The sequence below is a fragment of the Culex quinquefasciatus genome, chromosome 2 (assembly GCF_015732765.1).
Source record: "Culex quinquefasciatus strain JHB chromosome 2, VPISU_Cqui_1.0_pri_paternal, whole genome shotgun sequence".
NCBI lineage: Eukaryota > Metazoa > Arthropoda > Insecta > Diptera > Culicidae > Culex > Culex quinquefasciatus.
The window spans coordinates 76,830,864-76,852,333 of record NC_051862.1 but is presented as its reverse complement, the minus strand read 5'-3'; the positions used below and the strand labels follow the sequence as shown (position 1 = coordinate 76,852,333).

The 21,470-nt window shown below is 38.8% G+C and overlaps 1 protein-coding gene across 7 annotated transcripts in view; it reads left to right on the top strand.

The window, feature by feature from the left end:
* LOC6036733 (protein enabled) overlaps positions 1–21,470 on the top strand; it is a 57,450-nt gene extending 35,980 nt beyond the window's left edge. For 4 of the 7 annotated variants that reach the window (XM_038252061.1, XM_038252063.1, XM_038252064.1 and 1 more), the window contains 7 exons: positions 14,395–14,506; positions 14,708–15,031; positions 15,256–15,402; positions 15,476–15,737; positions 19,791–19,876; positions 19,937–20,143; positions 20,223–21,470. In XM_038252061.1, coding sequence (XP_038107989.1) covers positions 14,395–14,506; positions 14,708–15,031; positions 15,256–15,402; positions 15,476–15,737; positions 19,791–19,876; positions 19,937–20,143; positions 20,223–20,369 — 1,285 coding nt within the window. In that variant the 3' untranslated portion in view covers positions 20,370–21,470. The remainder of the gene's footprint in view (positions 1–14,394; positions 14,507–14,707; positions 15,032–15,255; positions 15,403–15,475; positions 15,738–19,790; positions 19,877–19,936; positions 20,144–20,222) is intronic. The other 3 variants (XM_038252067.1, XM_038252066.1, XM_038252065.1) reach the window with 3 other exon arrangements.

Sequence of the window (21,470 nt, the reverse complement as noted above, 5' to 3'; positions counted from 1 at the left end):
TGAAACAATTGAAAGAAAAAAGTACTGTGCTTTTTCCAGAATCGGGACACATTAGAAGAATTATGACAGTAGATCAGGGAAGGGATTTAAGCACCTTGTTTTGCATAATATCAAAGGTGCTGTGCTACTGAGTAGATTCAACCATGATCGTTATTTTATTTTTCGGATGGTTCTATTTAAAGCGGATGCAGTCCTAAAAAGTTTAAGATTTGATGCCATTAAATGCTCCAAACACGACTGTGTTTATTGAGACTGTAGTCCCGGTTCACTCTAGTTGTATATATTATTATCATATATTGTAGCATGAATTTGTTCTGAAAACATTTTTTCACTGATGCTAAAAACAAATATTTTAATTATCCCGGATTCATGTCAATATAGTTTTGTTTTTAACATCAAAAGCCCTTCTTTTTATTCGGAAATTGCATTCCAAAACCATGAGGACATAAAAGTGAGTAAATTCGATTCTCTAAAAATTTGACAAAGGATCAAAAGCGATACGACCTGGTTCTAAAAAGTATAAAGTAAAATATCAATTTAATTTTTAAATTGTAACCAAGTTAGCTTAAAAAAGCCCAACAAACAGTTTTCTTTTGTTAAGGATATGTTTTTTTCTGAACATCCTGATGAATACTTTTAAAATTCAGTATAATATTCAATAACTTCCCTTGAATTTCGATAAGGATGGCAGAGCGATTGCTCTATTTTTCCTCATTCCCCACGCTAATGATTAAGTCTTAAAAATACATTTTAACGAGATAAAAAAGTCTTAATCATAATTTTTATTATTTTTTTGCATAAACAGAAGATTATAATAGTATAAAAATAATAAAACGTAAAAATAAAAGCCATTGCAAAGAAAAAAAGCCTGTAAAAAATGTTTTAACATTGAACAGGTACTTCATTCGGGCACGAGTCGCCTCTGGACTTCTTTTATGTTCCATTGCATTAGATTAGAGCAGCCATTCTCAACCTTCTTCTACGCTGGTACCCCCTGCCATGTAAATCAAGTAGGCCCGGTACCCCCGTTGAGAATCGCTGGATTAGAGCAAAAAATCATTATTCTCAATTCTCACTAAGCAAACATTCCGGATGTTGACCATTCCAAAACAATTAGGCCATAAACATTGTATTTTACGTTTCTCTTCAAAATTTTCCTAAAGAACTAGAGGGAAAAAATTAATATCGATGGAAATTAGGAATATCTACAAAAAATAAGATAAAAAACATCACTTTATAAAATTTTCCCAAAAAAAATTAAACGATCAAAACTCAAGAATTCAAACCAAGTACACATTATTACGACAGTTTTATTTTGATTTTTGTTTTTGGACAAACAACATGTAAAGGAAATTATTGTATGCTTGGTAGGTTAAAGATTTTGTTCTATTTTCTTCCAAATTATTTTGCAAATGTGTCGATGAACGTGCTTGCTCACTTTTAACTGAGCTATTGCGCAATTCTCACTAACTTGGACTTCGCACTAAATAATTGCTATCGATCGCACTATTCCGGCTTGTCATGCTGCCTTGAGAAATTTTAATTTTCTCAAAAAATGATCATAGCGAGCCGATGTTGCTCACCTGTCAATTGCAATTTTAAAGTGCGAATGTCCAGTTTGGTGGAAACTGCGACTGGAAATGTAAATAAACAACTGCTAGTTGCCTAGTTTTTGTAAATTTTGTTGTCAAAAGTGCGAGAGAAAAGTGCGAGCCAAATCCAAGTTACAGTGCAAGGATCAATATTTATTACTTTATTTCAGTTAAAAACGCTTTTTGGAAGCAACATGCCGTTCTACTATTTATAACAATTAAAAAAGTTTTACAAAAATATTTGAGCGAACACGAACAGAATCATAGAACAGCCAAGCGCATTCATATCCATAAAGCTCTCAATGAAAATCTAACGCGCACTGAAAATTCTCGCAAGCAGCCGCCAACCTGTTCGTATTTTTCCATGCACGAGTTTCCATACAACGCATTCAAAAATACACAGAAAGACTCCCCTATTTGTACACGCTGGACGGTATGAATGTGGTAGTTCAGGGTGTGCATGAATGCTTTTGCACAGTCGACATAAAAGCGCGTGAGCCGAGACACGAGCAGGGAGAGAGCAAAATCTGGAGTTTTTCTCTCTCTCTCTCTTTGAACTTTGCTCTCTCCCTGCTCGTGTCTCGGCTCGCGCGCTTTTATGTCGACTGTGCAAAAGCATTCATGCACACCCTGAACTACCACATTCATACCGTCCAGCGTGTACAAATAGGGGAGTCTTTCTGTGTATTTTTGAATGCGTTGTATGGGAACTCGTGCATGGAGAAATACGAACAGGTTGGCGGCTGCTTGGGAGAATTTTCATTGACGCTCTATGATACGAATGCGCTTGGCTATTTCATGGTTCCAAGAAGAGTTGGCGTGTTCGTTCAATCATTTTGATGAACATATTTAAATTCTTTCTTCAGAAAGAAATGAAAATGATCACCTGTCCTATGAACAGGTTGAACAGGTGGACGCGACGCCTCTGTTGAAATGGCATGAATTTTGTTATTACCGTCTGCCCGGGAAGCCTAGGTTTCAACATTTGGATGAAAAAAGTGTTTTAAAATGCTTTTTACAGGCGTACAGTTGCTTTCCAATCATTAGTTTTGAAAATATCGAGGTATTGACGGAATTTTTTTCCCCAAATTTTTTTTTTATTGTGGGACTGTACATTGGTATTTCATGATAATTTAAAATGTTTTCAAAGGAGTTCAAACATGCACAGCAAAAAATCCGATGGTAAAATCGCATGCAAAAGCATGCACATCACCTTGCTCAAAATAAACACCTAATATTACACACTGTATGTACAATTTTTGCAAACACAAAAAAAGTTGCAACCGACGGGATTCAATCCCAGCACCAACAGTAAGGACTGGCGCCTTAGCCCACTCGGCCATCAGACCGATGAAAAGCTGTATCGATAAACGCATATATGAGCTTGACTTTTCGGTCAAGTAGGTTTCCCATACCGTTGGCTACATATTTCAGGGTGTAAAATCACATAAAATTGCATAAAATAATGCAATATTTATTTTACACCCAGGCCTTTTACACGCAGCTGGATTACTACTTTTTTAGCTGTGTGCTAAATATGATTATAAACGTGGGAAAATGCATTTTAACTGGTTTTCAGTTGGTTAAACTTTAATTTTCGTTAAAATTTTGAAGTTTTTCGAAAAAATATTTTTTTTTGCCTCCTGAATATTCAGGCCAATTTTGAAGAAGGGGGGGGGGCGGTGGTGGCGACATGAACTTTAAAAAATGTTTGCAACGGCCTAAAATAAAAGAAAAAAAAAGTTTCCTAATGGTATTCAGCAAATAAGAAATTGAGTACCGTCAGTGGGGGTGACTATGGGTAAAAAAAACGATACACCTCTCGTAATTTCTTAATAACAAAAACAATTAAAATAACATCGAAAATCTATCAACGTAGATCCACCATATGTTGGGAAAATGTTAGTAAACTATCTAAGAACAAGATAGTTTACTAACATTTTCCCAACATATGGTGGATTTTGATGAACACTACCTTAAATGCCAATATTTTGAAAATTGACCCAATCCCACCCCTTAGAGGGGGTGACATTGGGTCAAATGAAACTAAAATGATGCTCAAATACAACGATATGATAAAAACAAGTCATCCAACAGTGTTTCTTGTTCGAGGGAATCGTATTGACATGCTACAATGTTTGAAGTAGATATTTTCAAACATTTGGGTAGTTTTCCAACAAAAATATTAGAAAAATGATTTTTCGAGAGGTCATTTTTCGCCAAAAACGTACCTCAACTTTAGAGAGCTGCCAACATAACAGGATTTGTTCTAGGAACGAGATTTTTTCAGCGAAGTCATCTAAAGATGGCCCTACACAACCCTTTTAACAGAAGTCAGTTTCATTTAGAAGAATCTGAGAAATGGTAAAATCCATAAAAAATCACTTTGACCCAATCTCACCCCCAGACCTAATGTCACCCCCACTGACGGTATTATACAAAATTATGCACAATTTAATTTATATCCGTTTTTTAAACATTTGTTTTTGATAAATCCTGAAAATTAGATAACATTTCAATTGTCTTAATAAATTTTGCACAACATATATTGCATTGAATAACAATAAAAAATATTTTTTTATCAAAATTGTATTTTTTTAAATTTTCACAGAGATTTAAAAGTTAAATACATAGCTCAACCCTGCGTTTATTTTTTTATTGTAATACATAATATCTTAAAACATGAGTTCCAAAATGACTTTTAAAAATCTTGTGGATTGTTTGAATTTTATAACAAAGGCAAAAAAAATTTAAAATTCATAGAGGAGCAATCTAATCTAATCTAATCTAATCGAACACAAGCGCAGCCAGTCCGAAGAAAGCATCCTGGAAGAACTTGCGGTTAGATTACGCCCCAAGTCCTTTCTTGTCAATATTAATAATTGCAGTACATCCGAGTTGCCCCGATAGTGTATAGCAAAAATTAAAGAGGCCAGGCCTACTGCGTTGCATTAACGGCAAAGACAGATTCTGTGAACGGATCACATTTCACAGAATCATCAGGGGAGGAAGGATGCGTGGGCATACCGTACCAAACGCTCCGAATCAGTTAGGTGTGGTGTGTTAGTGTAAATTGACAAAATAATTATATTTTTAGGGGAAAGTGGAAATGGGAAAATAGGGGAATGGAAAGTAGGAAATTGGGAAAAGAGTAGGAGGGTTTATTTAATTTATAATATAGGGGAACATAATCAAATATCAAATAATGATGGAAAGCTCTCACCAAGAAACAGCAAATCTTCAAAAACACGGTCAAGTGGTGGCGGTATCCCGATAGTCTGACCCCAGGATCTTGACAGGACAGGACTCCCCACAAATATTTCCGAATGATTCGCTGGTTTCAAATTGCACATCCAGGACGATTGAATAGACTCTTTTAAAATACATAGAGGAGCAATCTGGCAAATAATTATTTTGAATTTAACGGTGATTACCAAATGTTACGGATTACGCGGCTTCCGCGAAATAAGAAGATTCCTTAAATAAAAAAGATTTCTTATGGTAAAACGGAAAAACCTGGCACGGCTCGAGTTTTTGAAAGCTGATTCAATGATAAAACCTTAAACAAAAAAAAATACAGACTAAAAATAGGACGATATCGAGCAATTTGTCAAATTATGAAATGGATTTTAATTGGCAGGGGAGTTTTGTTCCTACATCTAAAACCAACTGAAAAATTTATTCAATTTGAATTAAACAAAATTATGCCTTACAACTATTTCAAGTTCAAAAGGCTTTAGTGATAATTTTTAATTTTGAGAAGGTTCAGATTTTTAATTTCACTGAGTGTTCCATGGTACGCAATCGTCGTCGTCGTCGGAATGATTGATTGTCATTTCCAAGAACCGAAAGAAGTTCATAGCGCCGCCGACTTAGGATTGCACGTCCCATGAGTTGGGGGGGTGGGGGGTGTAGGCTCAACGGCTCAAGTCCGACGCTAATGGGTTTCAACACAATAGAGAGATTTGAGTTTTGTAACACTTTGATTTGATTTTTAAAAAAATTGCTCATTTGAAAATTTCAGAATAAGTTCTAATTATCTTTAAATTTATTTGTATTTAGATTTTTAATTAAAAAAAAAGAATAAGTGCACGTTTAAGACTATTTTACTTGTACTTTGACTTGTGAAGAAATAAAATTGAGATTGGCATACAAGGTTTTTCTACTTTTGGTGGTCAGACACTCTATAAAACATTTTTTTTATTTAATCATACGGTAAATATCAGAAGTTTATGACATTGTAATGATTACGTTAAATCTTACACGCAACAATCATATTTACACCATGTCCACGTCAATTAAAAAGACAGATTTTCCTTCAGTGCAGAGTTATTTGTACGACTATTCCTTACTAGTCGCATGAAGCGGCAGCAGTTGCAGCAGCAGCAGCAGCTATTAAGTCCAGCAGAGTGTAAATTGTGTAGACTGTGTATAGAGGGAAGAGTCTAGCTGCCGGCCCACATGCACTCCACATACATTCTCTCTCCTATGGCAAGACTTATTGTTTGTCACTTGACTTAAGTGAAGTGCTTCCGGTTTCGTGTGCTCCATATTAAAACTCAGCTCTCAGAATGAGTCGAGCTGCTGCTGGTTGTAACGCCGATGCACCACACTCTCTATACTCAACATTCGCCGGATTTCTTTTTTATCTGAGTTTTATGAGTTCCTCCTCTTGGGTAGACTTGGGTTGTTTATGTTAGTATATCTGGGTTAGCTGGAGTCTTTTTTTTTTCGGTATAATTAAATCTCTGACCTTTATACTCTCTCCTCTTTGGAAGTTCCGCCAAGTGTAAACTCATTTATAAATCCTCCTCTCTTGGTATGCAATGCAATTTTGTTTGTCGTGGTTACTTTGTACCGTTTTAAAACTCAACAAGTTATGAGTAAGGGAATCCAGCAAATGACATCTACTTACGGTAACCTGTCCATAGGAAGGACTTCCTGTACCCTTCGACGTTGCATCTGTTGGCGGCACGTGGAAATATGCGCCAACCATAGTGAATAATTAAATATCCTTTTCAATGCACGTTTTTAATGATGCACTGTGGTTTTTGTGGTTAGTTTGATGATGAATCCTTGGGCAAAGTATGGCACTAGGCCAGCGACTTGGTAAAGCGAACTCTATTTTTTTAATTCTTTTCATTTTATTGCTGCAAATTATGCTGGCTCCTAAACAGTTATTTATTTCTCAACCATTATTTATAACACGGTTCATTATTCATTCAAGAAATAGCTTCTTCATAAACCCACTCTTTAAAGAATAGCAAAGAGCTTTCAACCGAAGAAGAGAAAGAGGTTCATCACGGAGAATAGGGAGCAGGCTTTAAAAGCTCGTCGTCCTCCTCTTGAATGAATCCTGCTTCGTCATCGTAATAAACCCCGACCCAGAAGCCCCAGAAGCCACGTCGGAGAGCAGGCCGCACAGCTTCCAGCTACAAACTCATCATCGCCAGCAAGCAGCACACGTTCGCACACATAACTCATTCAGTGCACTCGCTAATGCTGCTAAAATGGAGCGCGACTAATCGCAAGATTGGCGTTTTTATAAAATATTGACCTTACCTTATGTGCATTGTCCCGATGTTTAGTTGAATTTGGTTGCTTGAGTCCCAGGTTATAGTTAAAAATGTATTCAGTAGTCGGGAATGTACGTGTGACAAACCGTCCCCAGAATAATATCCTTTTGGCCAGTTGTCGCACGAGCTTCTTTCTTCTTTCATATGAAAAGTGTCAACAAGTTTTTATGTTTTTTTTTTGAATTTTGGGAATCTGTCAAATTGGCCCAAAATCGTCGTGCGACAAGAACACGACAAATTGTTCATAAGACAATCTTGCCATTCCCAAGTTGGGTGCTTCTGCACCCAGTGCAATACTCTGTGCGAGCTTGAAGCTTTTTCCCTCGTTTCATCTTGTTCAAATCCCATCCTGAAAACTTCACCTCTCCAGAAAACTCCTCTTCCTTGGACGCGGTCTGTGCCCACCACCAACAAGTAGCGGGGGTGGTGGAGGTTCTTGAGCTCCGCTCTGCCTCCATCCAGACTCGCTCGCTCGCTCATTTTGAGTTCATTCTTTGCTCTGGCCTAGATCATCACCGCACCGTACTGAAATAAAGGGCCGCACCAGGAACAATAATATATTATGCAAATCATGAGCGCCGTCGGTGATGGAGGAGGAGGAGGAGGGGCGAAAAATGCGCGAACTTAAGGGGATAGTTTTACATCATGAGAAAGAGAGCTACTCGCGGGCACACCCACAGCTAAATTGTGATGTTCCCCAACTGTTTCCCAATGTAAGCATAAATGTTGTGATAAGACCGAAAACAAATTAATTCGAAACTAGAGTTCCTGGATTATTGATCGTCCAAAATATGAAAATTTCATTTGTTGTGATAACCGTACACTTGTCCACTATGAATGTTTATTAAACCAATACCACCTAAAAACGTACCATTATGCTAGTAGCTCATACTCGCCGCCTCTCGTACATCAAAATGACCTGTCCGAGGGTGCCCGAAATGTTTATAACACTTGAGAAGTTCGTTACTTCGCCTTTCTGTACACTTTTTGAGGGCAGGTTGTGGTGGTGGGTTGCCCTTTTCCGTAAATAATAATAATGCTATGCAAGAATGTTTTTTGATGGATTCCGGTACAGGTACGAACTCACGGTTGAGAGCTCTCCCTGGGTTGCTTAATTGCACTTGTTAAATTACTTTTTTTTGTTTATGAAGATGTCTTCTCCGATACGGTGTTGAATTGGTGAGGGGTTGTAGACAAAGGGCAGTTCTCAAGGCTGAGTCATAAAAACCAGTGAGTAGTTTTTTTATCAATATTAAGATATATTTTAATGTCAGAATTTTTGCTTTACTTTAAAGAATTGTATGGACGTAGTTGCATGAATTTATTGTAACAATGAGAATCAATATCGAAAATTAGAGTTAATGTAGTCATAAGCGCATCAACCTAATGAAATCATCAAAGCATTTTTTTTTTTTTCAAAATATACTTGGACTATTTTATAATTCTTCAAAAGAGTCGAATACAAGCCCTTAAAAATTGGGGATATTATAACACTCACGCCAGAGTGTTAACGTTTATATTTTCAGAAATTATTATTATTTTTTTCTTTGTTGGCCTTCTACATTCTGAGCAATTTCTGTGTTCTGCGAAAAACCTCACTTCTCTAGTTTCAACAAAAAAAAGTACAAATTCGAAATCTACTTTTCATAGTCAAGCTCAAATTTGGTGGAGCTATGGATACTATAATAAAATGTAAAAACCAGATTTTGAATCAAATTGGACCACCTCTTCTTTATTGGCATTGCCCCAAAGTTTTGCGATATTCTTTTTTTAAATGGCCATATCTCGGAAATAAAATGATAGAGCAAAACTTGCAAGAAAATTGCACGCTGAATTAAATTGAATTGAATGTGACTGCATATTACGGTGATTACGGATTTTGAACGGTTCTCAGATCAAGTTCTGGTGTGGTTCTCCTTGTAGGGCATACCCAAAAGGACTCTCACGCCGAATTTCTGCTCATTTGGTTGAAAACTGGCTTGTCTCAAGTGAGTTCAAGTTTACATGGGATTTACTATGGGATTTTTTTTTGTTTATTCGCTCCTACAGGCCTGGGGAAAACATGTAGAAACATCTAGGATGGCCAGAAATGAGCGGAACCGTCTGGAGAACAACTTTCCCTAAGAGACCAGGTCGATTCGTCCAACCCTCATCGAGCTCAACGGCAATAGGGGAAATATGCCCATTTTAAGCCTAATAAGCGGTCGTGTTTGAATGATGCTGGATAATCTGGATTATTCCTTGAAACTCACTAAAACCAAGTACACCAACGAGTAGAGCAACTTTTTGTGAACATTTCTGTTTATTTTCACTTTTATTAAAAGTTATGCTATTCCTTTTACAAGCATTACAAAAAAAATATCTCAAAAATGCATTCAAATCAGTCGAGTGCATTGGGCCACGCCCATTTTTCTATTTTCAGCTTAGTTCTTTTTTTCTTCCAGCGCTCTTTTGGGTCTGCTTAGTGCTGGCAACACTTGCTCACTCCAACAGGCGCTGCACCAGCATGTTGGTGGTGTTGGTGGCCACCCTTTGTTCTTTATTTGCTCCTTCGCTCCTCGCTCGGTTTTCTTCAGCCTTCGATTGGAATGGGTATTCAAATTTCAAACGTCAGAAGTCTTAGCGCGTTTGTTTTTTTGATGGTGCTTGCTAATTATTTACATTTTTCGGAATTATTTTTCAAGTGAGTGACTAACTAATGTGCGGAAGAACATGTTGCCGGTAGTTGGAAGCAATTTTATATCTTAAGCGTTTGAAATCGTTAGCGCAAATGAGAAGATATTGATGGCCACTTTCGTTTAGCAGTTAACCTCTGATCTTGGTGGATGTGTGTGCCACCAAAATGATGAGAAATGGTCTCGCAAAATAGAAATTGTGATCAAAAGTGCATTAAATTCGATCTTTTGGCCAGTAAATGGCATAAATTTGCGTGCTTACTCGAGGCGGTGCTGTTGCTGGCAAGTTTATAGCCTGGTATTTATAGTTTTTTCCCCAGAAAAGCATTAAAAAAGTATAAAAATTGAAATTACGAGCCATGGTTTCAACATTGTAATGTAAAAAGTGTTTTAAAATGCATTATGCAAAAAAAAAAAAAAATACAAATTTTGCATTGGAATTCCATACTATTTTTAAACGAGCTTAAACATGCTAAATATGATTATCAATGCAGAAAAAGTTGGTTAGACTTCTATTTTCATGGAAATTTAGAAGTTTTTTGGATTTTTTTTTGCCCCCTCATATTTCAGACAAATTTAAAAGGGGGGGGGGGCATAAACTTTGAAAAATATTTGCAACGGCCTTATAGTTAATTTAAAAAAAATCAACTAAATTGTTCAAATTTCAAAAACTTAACGGCATTATTGAATGTTCCAAAGTTGTTTTTTTTCACTTGACTTCACACCTTCAGAAATCTGTAGGAGCCCAAAAAATATCAAAATGTGTGGGTGTTGTCAAAATTAGGAGAGAAGTGTTCCCAAAATCGGAGGTTAGACAAAATCGGGTGTTGCCAAAAGAGGTATGGCAAAATTTAAGAAAATATATAATTCCATATCCAAATATATAAATTTTAAAGAATGTAGGAACACACTTTGAATTATTTGCTGTTCATATTTTATATTTGAAAAGTCATTTTTAAAATAAAAATATTTATCGCAACATTGCCTACTTGCTTCCTTTAAAATATCAATTTTCACCCTTCAAAAAAAATCTTGAGGTTAACACAGCAAAAACTGAAATATTGTTTTTCATATGTTTCACATTTTTATTAAATAGAATGTTTTGTTTTTTGGGAATATTTACATTCAAGAAATAAATAATACGTAAATTAAAATTCAAATGATACGTCGAATTAGCAATGTTTGACTGCTAAACAAAAAAAAAAAAACAAATAAATGCTTCTATTTGTGCCTTCCTCACCATACTGGGAAAGGCTATGAAATCACTCGCAAAATGAACATTTTAATACGAGCTCCTAGACCCACCTTCACGTGCACATATCGACTCAGAATCAAAAACTGAACAAATGTCTGTATGTGTGTGTTTGGATATGGATGTGTGCACCGAAATATTCTCACTCAATTATCTCGGCACTGGCTAACCCGATTTGGACCGTGTTGGTCTCGATTTCGATTCGTCTTGAGGTTCCATAATTCCCTGTTAAAAATTATTAAGTTTAGTTAAGTACTTCAAGCGCTATGCTAAAAAAAACTCAGATATTTCGATGAAAATAGAGTCCGGCTTCATCATGCGACCATTTCGTTGGTAAAATAATTGAAAGACCTTTCAAATGAGCCTAAAACATCAAAGTTCTGATAATCCTATCAAAAGTTATGAACACTTAAGTGTTATTCATACACTTTCTGGAGATCAAATCATAGATATTTCGATAAAATGAATAATGCGATCCATCGCTTGTTGGGTAATTAAAAGCCTTTCAAATGAGACTATAAGATTAAAAATCTGCTAACCCTATCATTTGTATCTTGAACATTTTTATTTAACCAAAAACAAAACTATGTTATTGTTAGGAAGGCATCAATCACCCTACGGTGGAATAAGTAACGTTTTTGATGTAAAATTATATAAATAGCTTCTAAACAGGTGATAGTGAAAACACAGCCAAAGTTGATCCCCGACATAAACCTTGAAAAATGCATATTTTTTGTCCTCTGTTTTACTACCTTTTACCAGGGGTGGCATTAGGTCTGGGGGTGAGATTTGGTCATACAACAATGCTGTAATTTGTGCGACCCAATTTCATTCCTTCAAACTCAATATTACCCCTGATGACGGTTGTTATATTTATTAGCCCATAATAAGAAAATAGATTCTTAGACAAAGTCATGACTCATACTTTGACATCTGCAGTGCTACACCCAAAAGAAAAATATATCTCAAAATCTGCAACAGTGGATTTACTGCAGAAAATGTGTGTGTGTGTGTGTGTGCAACCAACCAAACGGGACCACGCGGTCGCTTCTTACAAATTGAGTTGTTTCCATGTATTTTTAGATCTACATTCTATACATGCAAATAACTCGCATAGGCATTTGGAAGGTGTTAGCTCTGCCGAGCTTCGGAGACCCATTTCTACGCTGGCTAGCCGAGCGCGAGGTACCGTAAACTGGGGTGACTTTGATAGCCCGGGGTGACTTTGATAGGTTTTTAAAATGCCCATCAAATTAATATCTAAACATTTTTGAGAATTATGAGTATGCAAACATTAAGGGACAGCTTATTAACGAACATATAAGCAAAAATGTGACTGTTATATTATATTGGATGTATCAAAATTAGTGGCCAAATCAAATTTCTATCAATGTCACCCCGGGTTATCAAAGTCACCCCAGTTTACGGTACCTCAGCTTTTATCGACAAGCCCCGCCCTGAAGAACGTTTGCACCAATCGGGTTCAAACGTTATTTAGAACTTCCGAACCCTTGTCAAATGGACAAGGACCCAGCGCGTATATAGTTGATAGCAACAGTATTCCTAATTCCATTCATAGCTCACCAAGCCGTGATGGCCTAGTGGTTAGCATTTTTGCTTACCAATCCAAAGGACGGGGGATCGAACCCCGACTCAGGCGACTTTGATTTTTCGTTCATGTTCAGAGTTTCAAGATTAATATTTCCTATACTTTCTCGTTGAGAGCAGATGGGAATCGAACCCAGGGACCATTCGCTTAGAAAGCGAACACCGTAACCAGTCAGCCATGGCCGCTCCACTGGATTTACTGCAGAAAATGTCACACTTTAAAACATTTTTTGCAGCAAGCCCGTAGATCATAGGGACGTGGCGTTACATCGTGCTGCCATCTGGGTTTTTTAAGCGCAAGAGTGGAAAAGTGCTGAGTCATCGTCTAAAAATAGACGGCGTCCTATCTCGCCCAGCAAAATGAAGTCGATAAAGTAGTCGGTTTCGATGAGAAAAAGTGGAAAACGTGGTCTAAAAATAGCGACGCCATCCCCCTATTTTTGCCCGCGTGTAAACATTTCAGCGATCTGCAGTTCTCACCAACACATATAAAGCTGGCCCGTCCAAGAGCAACACTCCAAAGAGAAGATTATGTTGGTGCTCTTTCACTCACATTTCATCAAGCGTCCATGGCGCGGTGGAAGCGTGTCGGATCAATAATCAAGAAGTTGGTGGTTCAATCCTCATTCTGTTAAGGGTTTTTTTTTTGTGAAATACAACCAAAAAGCCGTCGGTAATGTCGATAATTGTCGGTAACGGGCAAAACTGTCATACCCCTATATCGCAAAAAATGCATGAGGACAGTTTTCATGCAGATTCTGATATACTTTCATGCCGCCATGCATCACAATCATGCGACCGCCGTTTGGGTGTACCAATTTTAAATAAATGTGCAAGCAGTGGTGTCAGTTTCTGATTTTTTATCATAGCACAAAAAATATAGAAAAGTCTTCTTTGGTCCAATTATCTATCTTTACAGTATTGTTTTTGCGGCACCTTTTTATATTTTTTTCTTCATTAGTAAGCTTTAAATCTCTCTTAACACGATTCCACCAGTATCGCCCAATATCCTTATTTCCGTTCCTCGCCCAGCCTTCCTGTTGCTTTTCCCTCCCGAATTACGGAAAATCTCTCTCTCTTGCTCTCGTTTACGACCGTTCCCGCCGCACCCCGAAGAAAATTATTCCGATGCTGCGATGCTGGTGCCATATCTTTCATTATTTCAATCAAAGTGCGCGCGCGAGAGAGAAAGAGCGCCGCGAGAGCGGGGAAATTGGGATTATTTTGGATTTTTCTCGCAGGTCACGTGTCGAACGCGCCGCCGCCACCCTGGACAGTTGTGTGTCCACCCTACTGGGCTGTCACCATTCAAAGAGTTTAGAGAATGACCACCACTTGCGATTGCAAATGAAGGGGTGCGATAGTCTCCAATTCACGTACTGGCCCTCTAATTCTGGCTGGTTGAAACAATTCAGTGTTTGTGATACGAGTTTTCGCTTGGTGCGCCAAAACATAGCGTCGCGCCGTAAAATGCTCATGCTCAGTTGTAGTCGTCCCGACCACCCTTTTCGCTGTCATCATCAGCAGCACTGGAACTGGCATTGGAAGCAGCAGCACAAGCTCCAGCTCCAGTAGTATTCGGTGGCCTCCCAGTGTTTCGCGTAGTATTCCAAGAACTCGATGTGTGTTTTGCGCTGATTACGATTGTCAATAATCAATTTTCTAATGTTTCGTTTTTTTCTTCTTTTCAGTGCACCTCCGGTTCCGCAGCCACCCGTTTTACCACCGCAGCAGCAGAAACCAATCTATGCATCACAACAGAGCAACACCAGCACCAACAGTATTACTTATGGAAGCAATTCGGTACGTTCTAGCTTTGTGCTAGTTCTAGCTGGCGAATAAAATCCCACACCCTCTCCGAAAAAAAAAATGCTGTGTGCAAACAGCGACGTGACCTTGAACTCCGTCGATTGCATGCAGCAAGAAAATTCGATTTTCCACCACCTGCGATTCGCTGCACCCGAATTTGACCTTGATTTCCGCCTCTTTCCCTTCCCCTTCCAGCAACCACAATATCAGCAGCCAATATACGTAGCATCGAATCAAAATCCAATGATGAATCAAATGGCCTCGCAGCAGCAGCAGCAGATTCCGGTGCCACCGATTATGCCCAACGGAGCGGGAGCGGCCATCTATGCCACGGCCACGTGCTCACCCAACACGAGCAGTAGTGTGAACCCGACGATCTACGCCGGCCAGCAGCACATGATGCTGCCACCGGGGGGTGGCCTTCCCGGACCCGGTCAGCAGCAGCAGCTCCCGAATAATTACGGACAAACGAACGGCGGCTCGGCGTACGGCGGTCAGCCGCAGTACGGCATTCCACCGGTGAGTGTTGTAGGTTGTGTGAGGAGGGGGAATTGTGTATTCTCGTTTGTCTGATGGTTACCTGGTTGAGAGAAGAGTGCTGGTATTTCGTTACTGATCAAGATCAGCTGAAATTACCCAATGATTGTGGCACTCCATTGAAAACCAGAAAAAGAATTATGGGAACCCCAAACCGTACAATTCGGATCTGATGAAACCAAACCTAAACTAACGTCTAATTTTAGGCTCCACAGATGCCAATGCAACAGATGCAGCTGATACAGCAGCAGCAGCCGCCACCGCAGATGCAGCAGGTGAACGCCCCGCCGCAAGCACCACCACCACCGATGCCCCCAGCCTTCCCCATAATGACTTCCGCCAACGTTCCACAGGTGAGTAGCGTGCAGCATCAACCACATCCCGATTCCAATTTTACCCATCCGGTTGACCTTTCTGCGCTTTTAGCCTCCTGCCCCACCTTTACCACCGGCCACGGGAGGTGGTGGCGGTGGTGCCGCACCCCCTCCTCCGCCGCCCCCGCCCGGTGCGGGAATGCTCGGCGGGAAGGGCGATGCCGGCATCAACTCGCTCGCCCTGCAGCTGGCCACCGCCAAGCTGAAGCGCAGTCAACCCCCCAAGACGGCCCCACCTGCGCCAGTCTCGACGGTGACGGAAAACAGCGGCAGCAGCACCTCAAGCGGAGGTAGTGGTAATTATGGAACCATAGGTAGACTTACTCATGCCTACTAACATTCGTCATTAACGCACGCATTATTCCGTTTCGTTTTTGTGTTGTTTTCTCTCGCTGTCAAAATTACGAAAAATAAACCCCACCGTCGTAAGGAGTAAGACACATTTCACGATTGGCTAGCGCATTGCCCTCCCATCGAGAACCTACCATCGGGTCATGTTCCACCGAGTCATGCTAACACACGCACTAACCACCTAACAAATCGTCATGTAGATTATTTTGCTTTCTCTAGGAACATTAAGTTTAGTAATAAGTCGGTGTTGTCAAAATGCTTATGCGCCCTTTTGAAATGTTGCTCCAGACATATCAAACTTTTTTTTTCTGGAATTGTGTACTCAAATAACACTAATGAATATCATGATTTTTCCGTCACAATTAAGATGTTTAATAATAGGTTGGCACTTCAACGTGAAAAGAAAAATAGCTTCGCATTTTGTTACACGTAGAAAAATCCTATACGAAGATCCGTAAAATGCTATCAGGGATTTTTGGCATATTGTGATCTCAATGTGGTACTCCACTGCCACGAGCCGCGGGCATCGTACCTTCTCAAAGGCCCCTATCAAGCTGATCAATACCGGCGCTGGCTACGACCAGTGGTAGAGTCACTCTGAGAAGTGGACGGGAATGTTAGTCCGATACTGAGGGAGTTAGCAGAATGGATTCACAAGTGGCAGTGATGTGACAATCGCAATTCTCCAGAAATTCTTCGTCGACGTGCCTTTCGATCAGCAATAATGTAGGATGGACTTCATTTGGTAAATCGATTTGATATCAACGAAAACGAAGTTGACTTTATAGCTGTCGGTTACCATTGCTAGTACCAACCACTAGTGTCTTCCTTTTATCTACAAGGACTTCGCCGCCCTGGGCTCCTAAGTGTATGAAAGTATGGCACGGAGCGACGGCGCCGAATACCCATTTTACACAAAGAATTTTAGAGCGCCCGCCGCGGGATTCGAACCGGTGACCTCTGGATTGTGAGTCCAGTGCGCGGTCCGATTGATCCACACGGGCGGGACGATTTGATATCATAAACCCTAAAACATATTGGTCCAAATTTGGTTAATTTATATCGTAAACTATATGGGTTCTCCGCCAACTCACACAGCAGTTGCCCAGACCCCTCTTCGATTTGCGTGAAACTTTATTCTAAGGGGTAACTTTTGTCCCTGATCACGAATCCGATGTCCGTTTTTTGATATCTCTGACGGAGGGGCGGTACGACCCCTTTCATTTTTGAGCATGCGAAAAATAGGTGTTTTGCCTTCCTCACCTCAATGAGGAAAGGCTATAAAATCACTCGAAAAACGAACTTCTTTATTAGACCTCGTAGACCCACCTTCACGTATACCTATCGACTCAGAATCAAATTCTGAGCAAATGTCTGTGCGTGTGTCTGGATGTGAGTACGTGCATCGAAAAATATGCACACGATTATCTCCGGATTGGCTGAACCGATTTCGACCGTTTTGGTCTCATTCGATCCGCCTTGGAGTCCCACAAGACCCTAGTTAATATTATGAAGTTTAGTAAAGTACTTCAAAAATTATGCTAAAAAACGATTTCGAATAAAGTCCGGAAGATTGTAAAAAGGGTGGTTTTTGTAAGAAACCCCGTCATGCTATACATTTTTATAAAGGTATTTAAAAGACCTTTCCAACGAACCCAAAACGTTGAAGATCTGAAAATCCTATCAAAAATTATAAGCACTTAAGTGTTATTTATGCACCTTTTTGGAGGCCGGATCTTAAATATTTTGATGAAAACGTTGTCCGGATCCACCATGCGACCTGTCTTTGTATAGGTAATCAAAGACCTTTCCAATGAGCCTAAAACGTTGAAGATCTGACAACCCTATCAAAAGTTATAACCACTAAAGCAGGCCTGCCCAACGTACGGCCCGCGGGCCGGATCCGGCCCGTGAAGCCATTTCATCCGGCCCGCGACGGCATTTCAAAATAGTTCCATCAATGTCCCTTAAGGCTGTTAATGAAATATTCGATAAATAAATTTAGAGTCAAGATTTAAAAAATACTTGAGATCATATTTTCACATAATTTCACAAAAATTAAATTGAGAAAATTTAGCTGTTATTTTATGCTTTAGCAATGTTTTTATTTCAAATTCAAGCATTCTCTATGCTTGAAATTAATTTTTATCATTTCTATATTGATGTTTTCAGAATCAATAATTAAACTAAAACCTAGGAAAAGAAAACATAATTAACAATTTCGTCAAATTGAGAAATAAACGATTACAAACTTGGATTGTTGTACAGAAGAATTCTTATATTGAATTTCTTACTATTTGAATGTGTTTACTTAAATTATAGTTTTTCTGTTCTGAGCCATTTTATTCAAATTGATTTTTATTCAAAAAGAGTAAGAAAAAATGATGAATTTTTAGAAAACTTTTTAGTAACAGAAATATTGCCAAGAATAAGCTTAAAAAGCAAATATATATTCAAATAACGAAGTTCGCTGCAAATATTTTTGAAGTATTAAAAAAAAAAAATCTCAAAATAGCAAAACAAAAAAAAATCAATTGTTTGAATAAATTTTAAGAATATTTTTTTAAATTTTGTTTGTGTTTCAAATCATTTAATAATATGTTGTTAGATATTTGCATAAAAGTGCACAATACCACAAAAAGTGTTTTTTGAAGATTTGAATCCAAATTTCGTTTAAATAAATTCTATTTATTATTAAATTTTAATTTTAAAAGGTATCTTTGTTTTTCTTTGTTGTAATCCAGTAATCCATCCATTTCCAACGTTTATCAAACATTAGTTCCGGCCCGCTACTGTTTAAGAAAAATCAGATCTGGCCCGCAGGTCCAAAAGGTTGGGCACCCCTGCACTAAAGTGTTATTTATACAGTTTTTTAGGCCGGATCTCAGATATTTTGATAAAAATAAGTCTTATTTATACTCTTGTATTAACTTTATGAATGTAAAGAAGGCACCACCCACCTAAGGTGGATTAAGGCTGGTTCAACTCTTTTTTGGAACATGTCATTTTAAGGGAAATTTAATGTACTTTTCGAATCTATATTGACCCAGAAGGGTCATTTTTTCATTTAGAACAAAAATTTTCATTTTAGAATTTCGTGTTTTTTCTAACTTTGCAGGGTTTTTTTAGAGTGTAATAATGTTCTACAAAGCTGTAGAGCAGACAATTACAAAAATTGTGATATATAAACATAAGGGGTTATCGTGTTATGTTTATCACGATTTTACGAAAAAAAAGTTTTGAAAAAGTTGGTCGTCGTCGATCATGGCCGTTCATAGTCATCTGCGACAGACACGGACGACGAAACAAAGAGAAACGCAAAAAGTAACTTCTTCAAAACTTTTTTTTCGTAAAATCGCGATAACTCGTGATGTTTATAAGCAAACCCCTTATGTTTATATATCAAAATGTTTGTAATTGTCTGCTCTACAAGATTGTAGAATATTATTACATTACGAAGAAGTAAATGTTGGCCCCGTCTAACCTAGAGGGTCAGGTCGTTAGCTCAGTCCAGGTCGTCTCCCTGGGTCCTGTCTCGGTAGAGTCGCTGGTAGGCAGTTGGACTCACAATCCAAAGTTCTTCAGTTCGAATCCCAGAATGGATGAAAGCTGTAAAAGGAGGTTTGCAATTGCATCAACAACTTGCCACTCGAGCAATGATTATGTGGAGTGAACTTCTTTATACAATTAATAGGTATCATATGTTCAGTTCTATATTATACCTATAATCTTTTCGTTACTGGTTATCTGTGCTCGCAATAATTCATGAAGACTTATTAATTTTCTTCCCCAACCCTTCGATGTGCCATCCAAGCACCGTTGCTAAAGGATGGACTGTTTTAAAAGTTTTAATAGAAACCTCACTTTATTGAAATTACAAGGATGCCATAACTGTAAGCTTGTTGCAGGTTAATAGGGGAAATGGATATCGCATGTTGTTTTGATTTTTATCTTTTTTAAACGCACTTGTTTCTGTTATATAACTTTGACTGATTCACATTTTGGTTAACGCACAGGACGGTCCTCCTCCGGAATGGCCTCGATGATGGACGAGATGGCGAAAACGTTGGCACGGCGAAGAGCACAAGTGGAAAAGAAGGAGGTTCGTCACTTAGCATAGTTATGGTCTTGACCAGCACAATAACGTTCAACTCACTTTCAGCCGGACCCCACCGACGACGGCCAGTCGAACAGCGGACGCCAGCGGGCCTGGGAAAAGTCCAGCACGTTGCCGCACAAGCTGAGCAGCAGCAGCAGCAACCAGAACAACAACAGTGCCACCAGCAACAACACCAGCCTGAGCGGCTCCGAGTCGCCGAAGCCGTCGCGGAAACGGTTCGGCAGCGCCAGCGAGGAGACGATACTCAAGGTAAGTGGTGTCGCCGTCTCTGTCTGTAGTATTTGTTTGTGTTTATGTCTTTGTTTGTTTGTCTGTATCTGTTTTGTAGCAAATCAACGGGGACAGCTTTTCCCTGCCCAGCTCGATGGAGCTGGAAAGCTTCAAGGAGGACATTTTGCGGGAAATGCGGTGCGAGATCGCCAAGGCGAAACAGGAGATCATAGAAGCTATCAAATCCGAGTTTAATCGGAGGTAAAAATGTTGGCCATCACCCTGGGGCTGGACTAAGGCTGGATAGTGAAATTGTCGAAATTTGAAGAAAACTTCGAGGGGGGGTATTTATTGTAGCGAACGCGGGGGCAAATTAGGGCGTTTTAAACGAAACAACACGCGAGTGAGTGTGCTGTGTAACAAACACTGTCAAGGTGCAGACACGAGTTGCTCTCTTTTATAGGTTCTAGACTTGTGTGTAAACGGGTACTGTTTACTCTACACTTCAGTTTTGGTTGCATTCACGGTGATTCGATTGCGGCGGTGCATGACAGCAATCGCGTGCTGACAGTTAAATCAGACAATGGTTATATATGAAAGTATATATGAAATTAATGGTTTAAATACTGGAAAATATACAACTATATTGAAACAACAAAAACATGATTAACGATTATTACTGGGGGGAAGAAACACGAAGACACCTACTAAAAAACAGGAATGCTAAAAACAACTAACCTAAACCAATATCAACTAGCCGATAAAGGAGACTTCAATTAAATTGAACATGCGACTTTTTTACTGAGCGCGTTTTCCTTCCCCTCCGATGACGAACGATGAAAAATTAGTTAAAATATTTCGTCATAGCAAAACAAAACTAAACTGCAACTTACCACGCGTTTCCAGGTAAAAACACCGAACAGAGCAGCAGTGTGCATCAGTAATCGCATTTCATTCATAAAATCAACTCGTATTCATTATTGAAAAACAAAAAAAAACAAGCTGAGACAAAAGTAAAAAAAAAAATCATTCACATTTAATCTACCAACAAATATCTAATTGTACGGCGTAAGTTTAACCAGATAGGCAGAACAGAATTTTCAAAAAAAGAAGAAACAAACAAAAACAAACACTTACACACACACACACACAACAAGTGCGCGAGCTTGGTGAGTCTGATCGATGTGTTGTCCTATTGTTTTTTCTATGGTTTTTCGTTTTTCGACTAAAATATTCCAAAACAAAGTAAAGAATGCAGCAGTTTACAAAGCATTAGGTGTACCACGTGTAATAACTGTTAAGACAAGTCTCTATTTGCAAAATTAATTAAGATGAAAGCTCGAAAGTTCTAGATCAAAACACACAA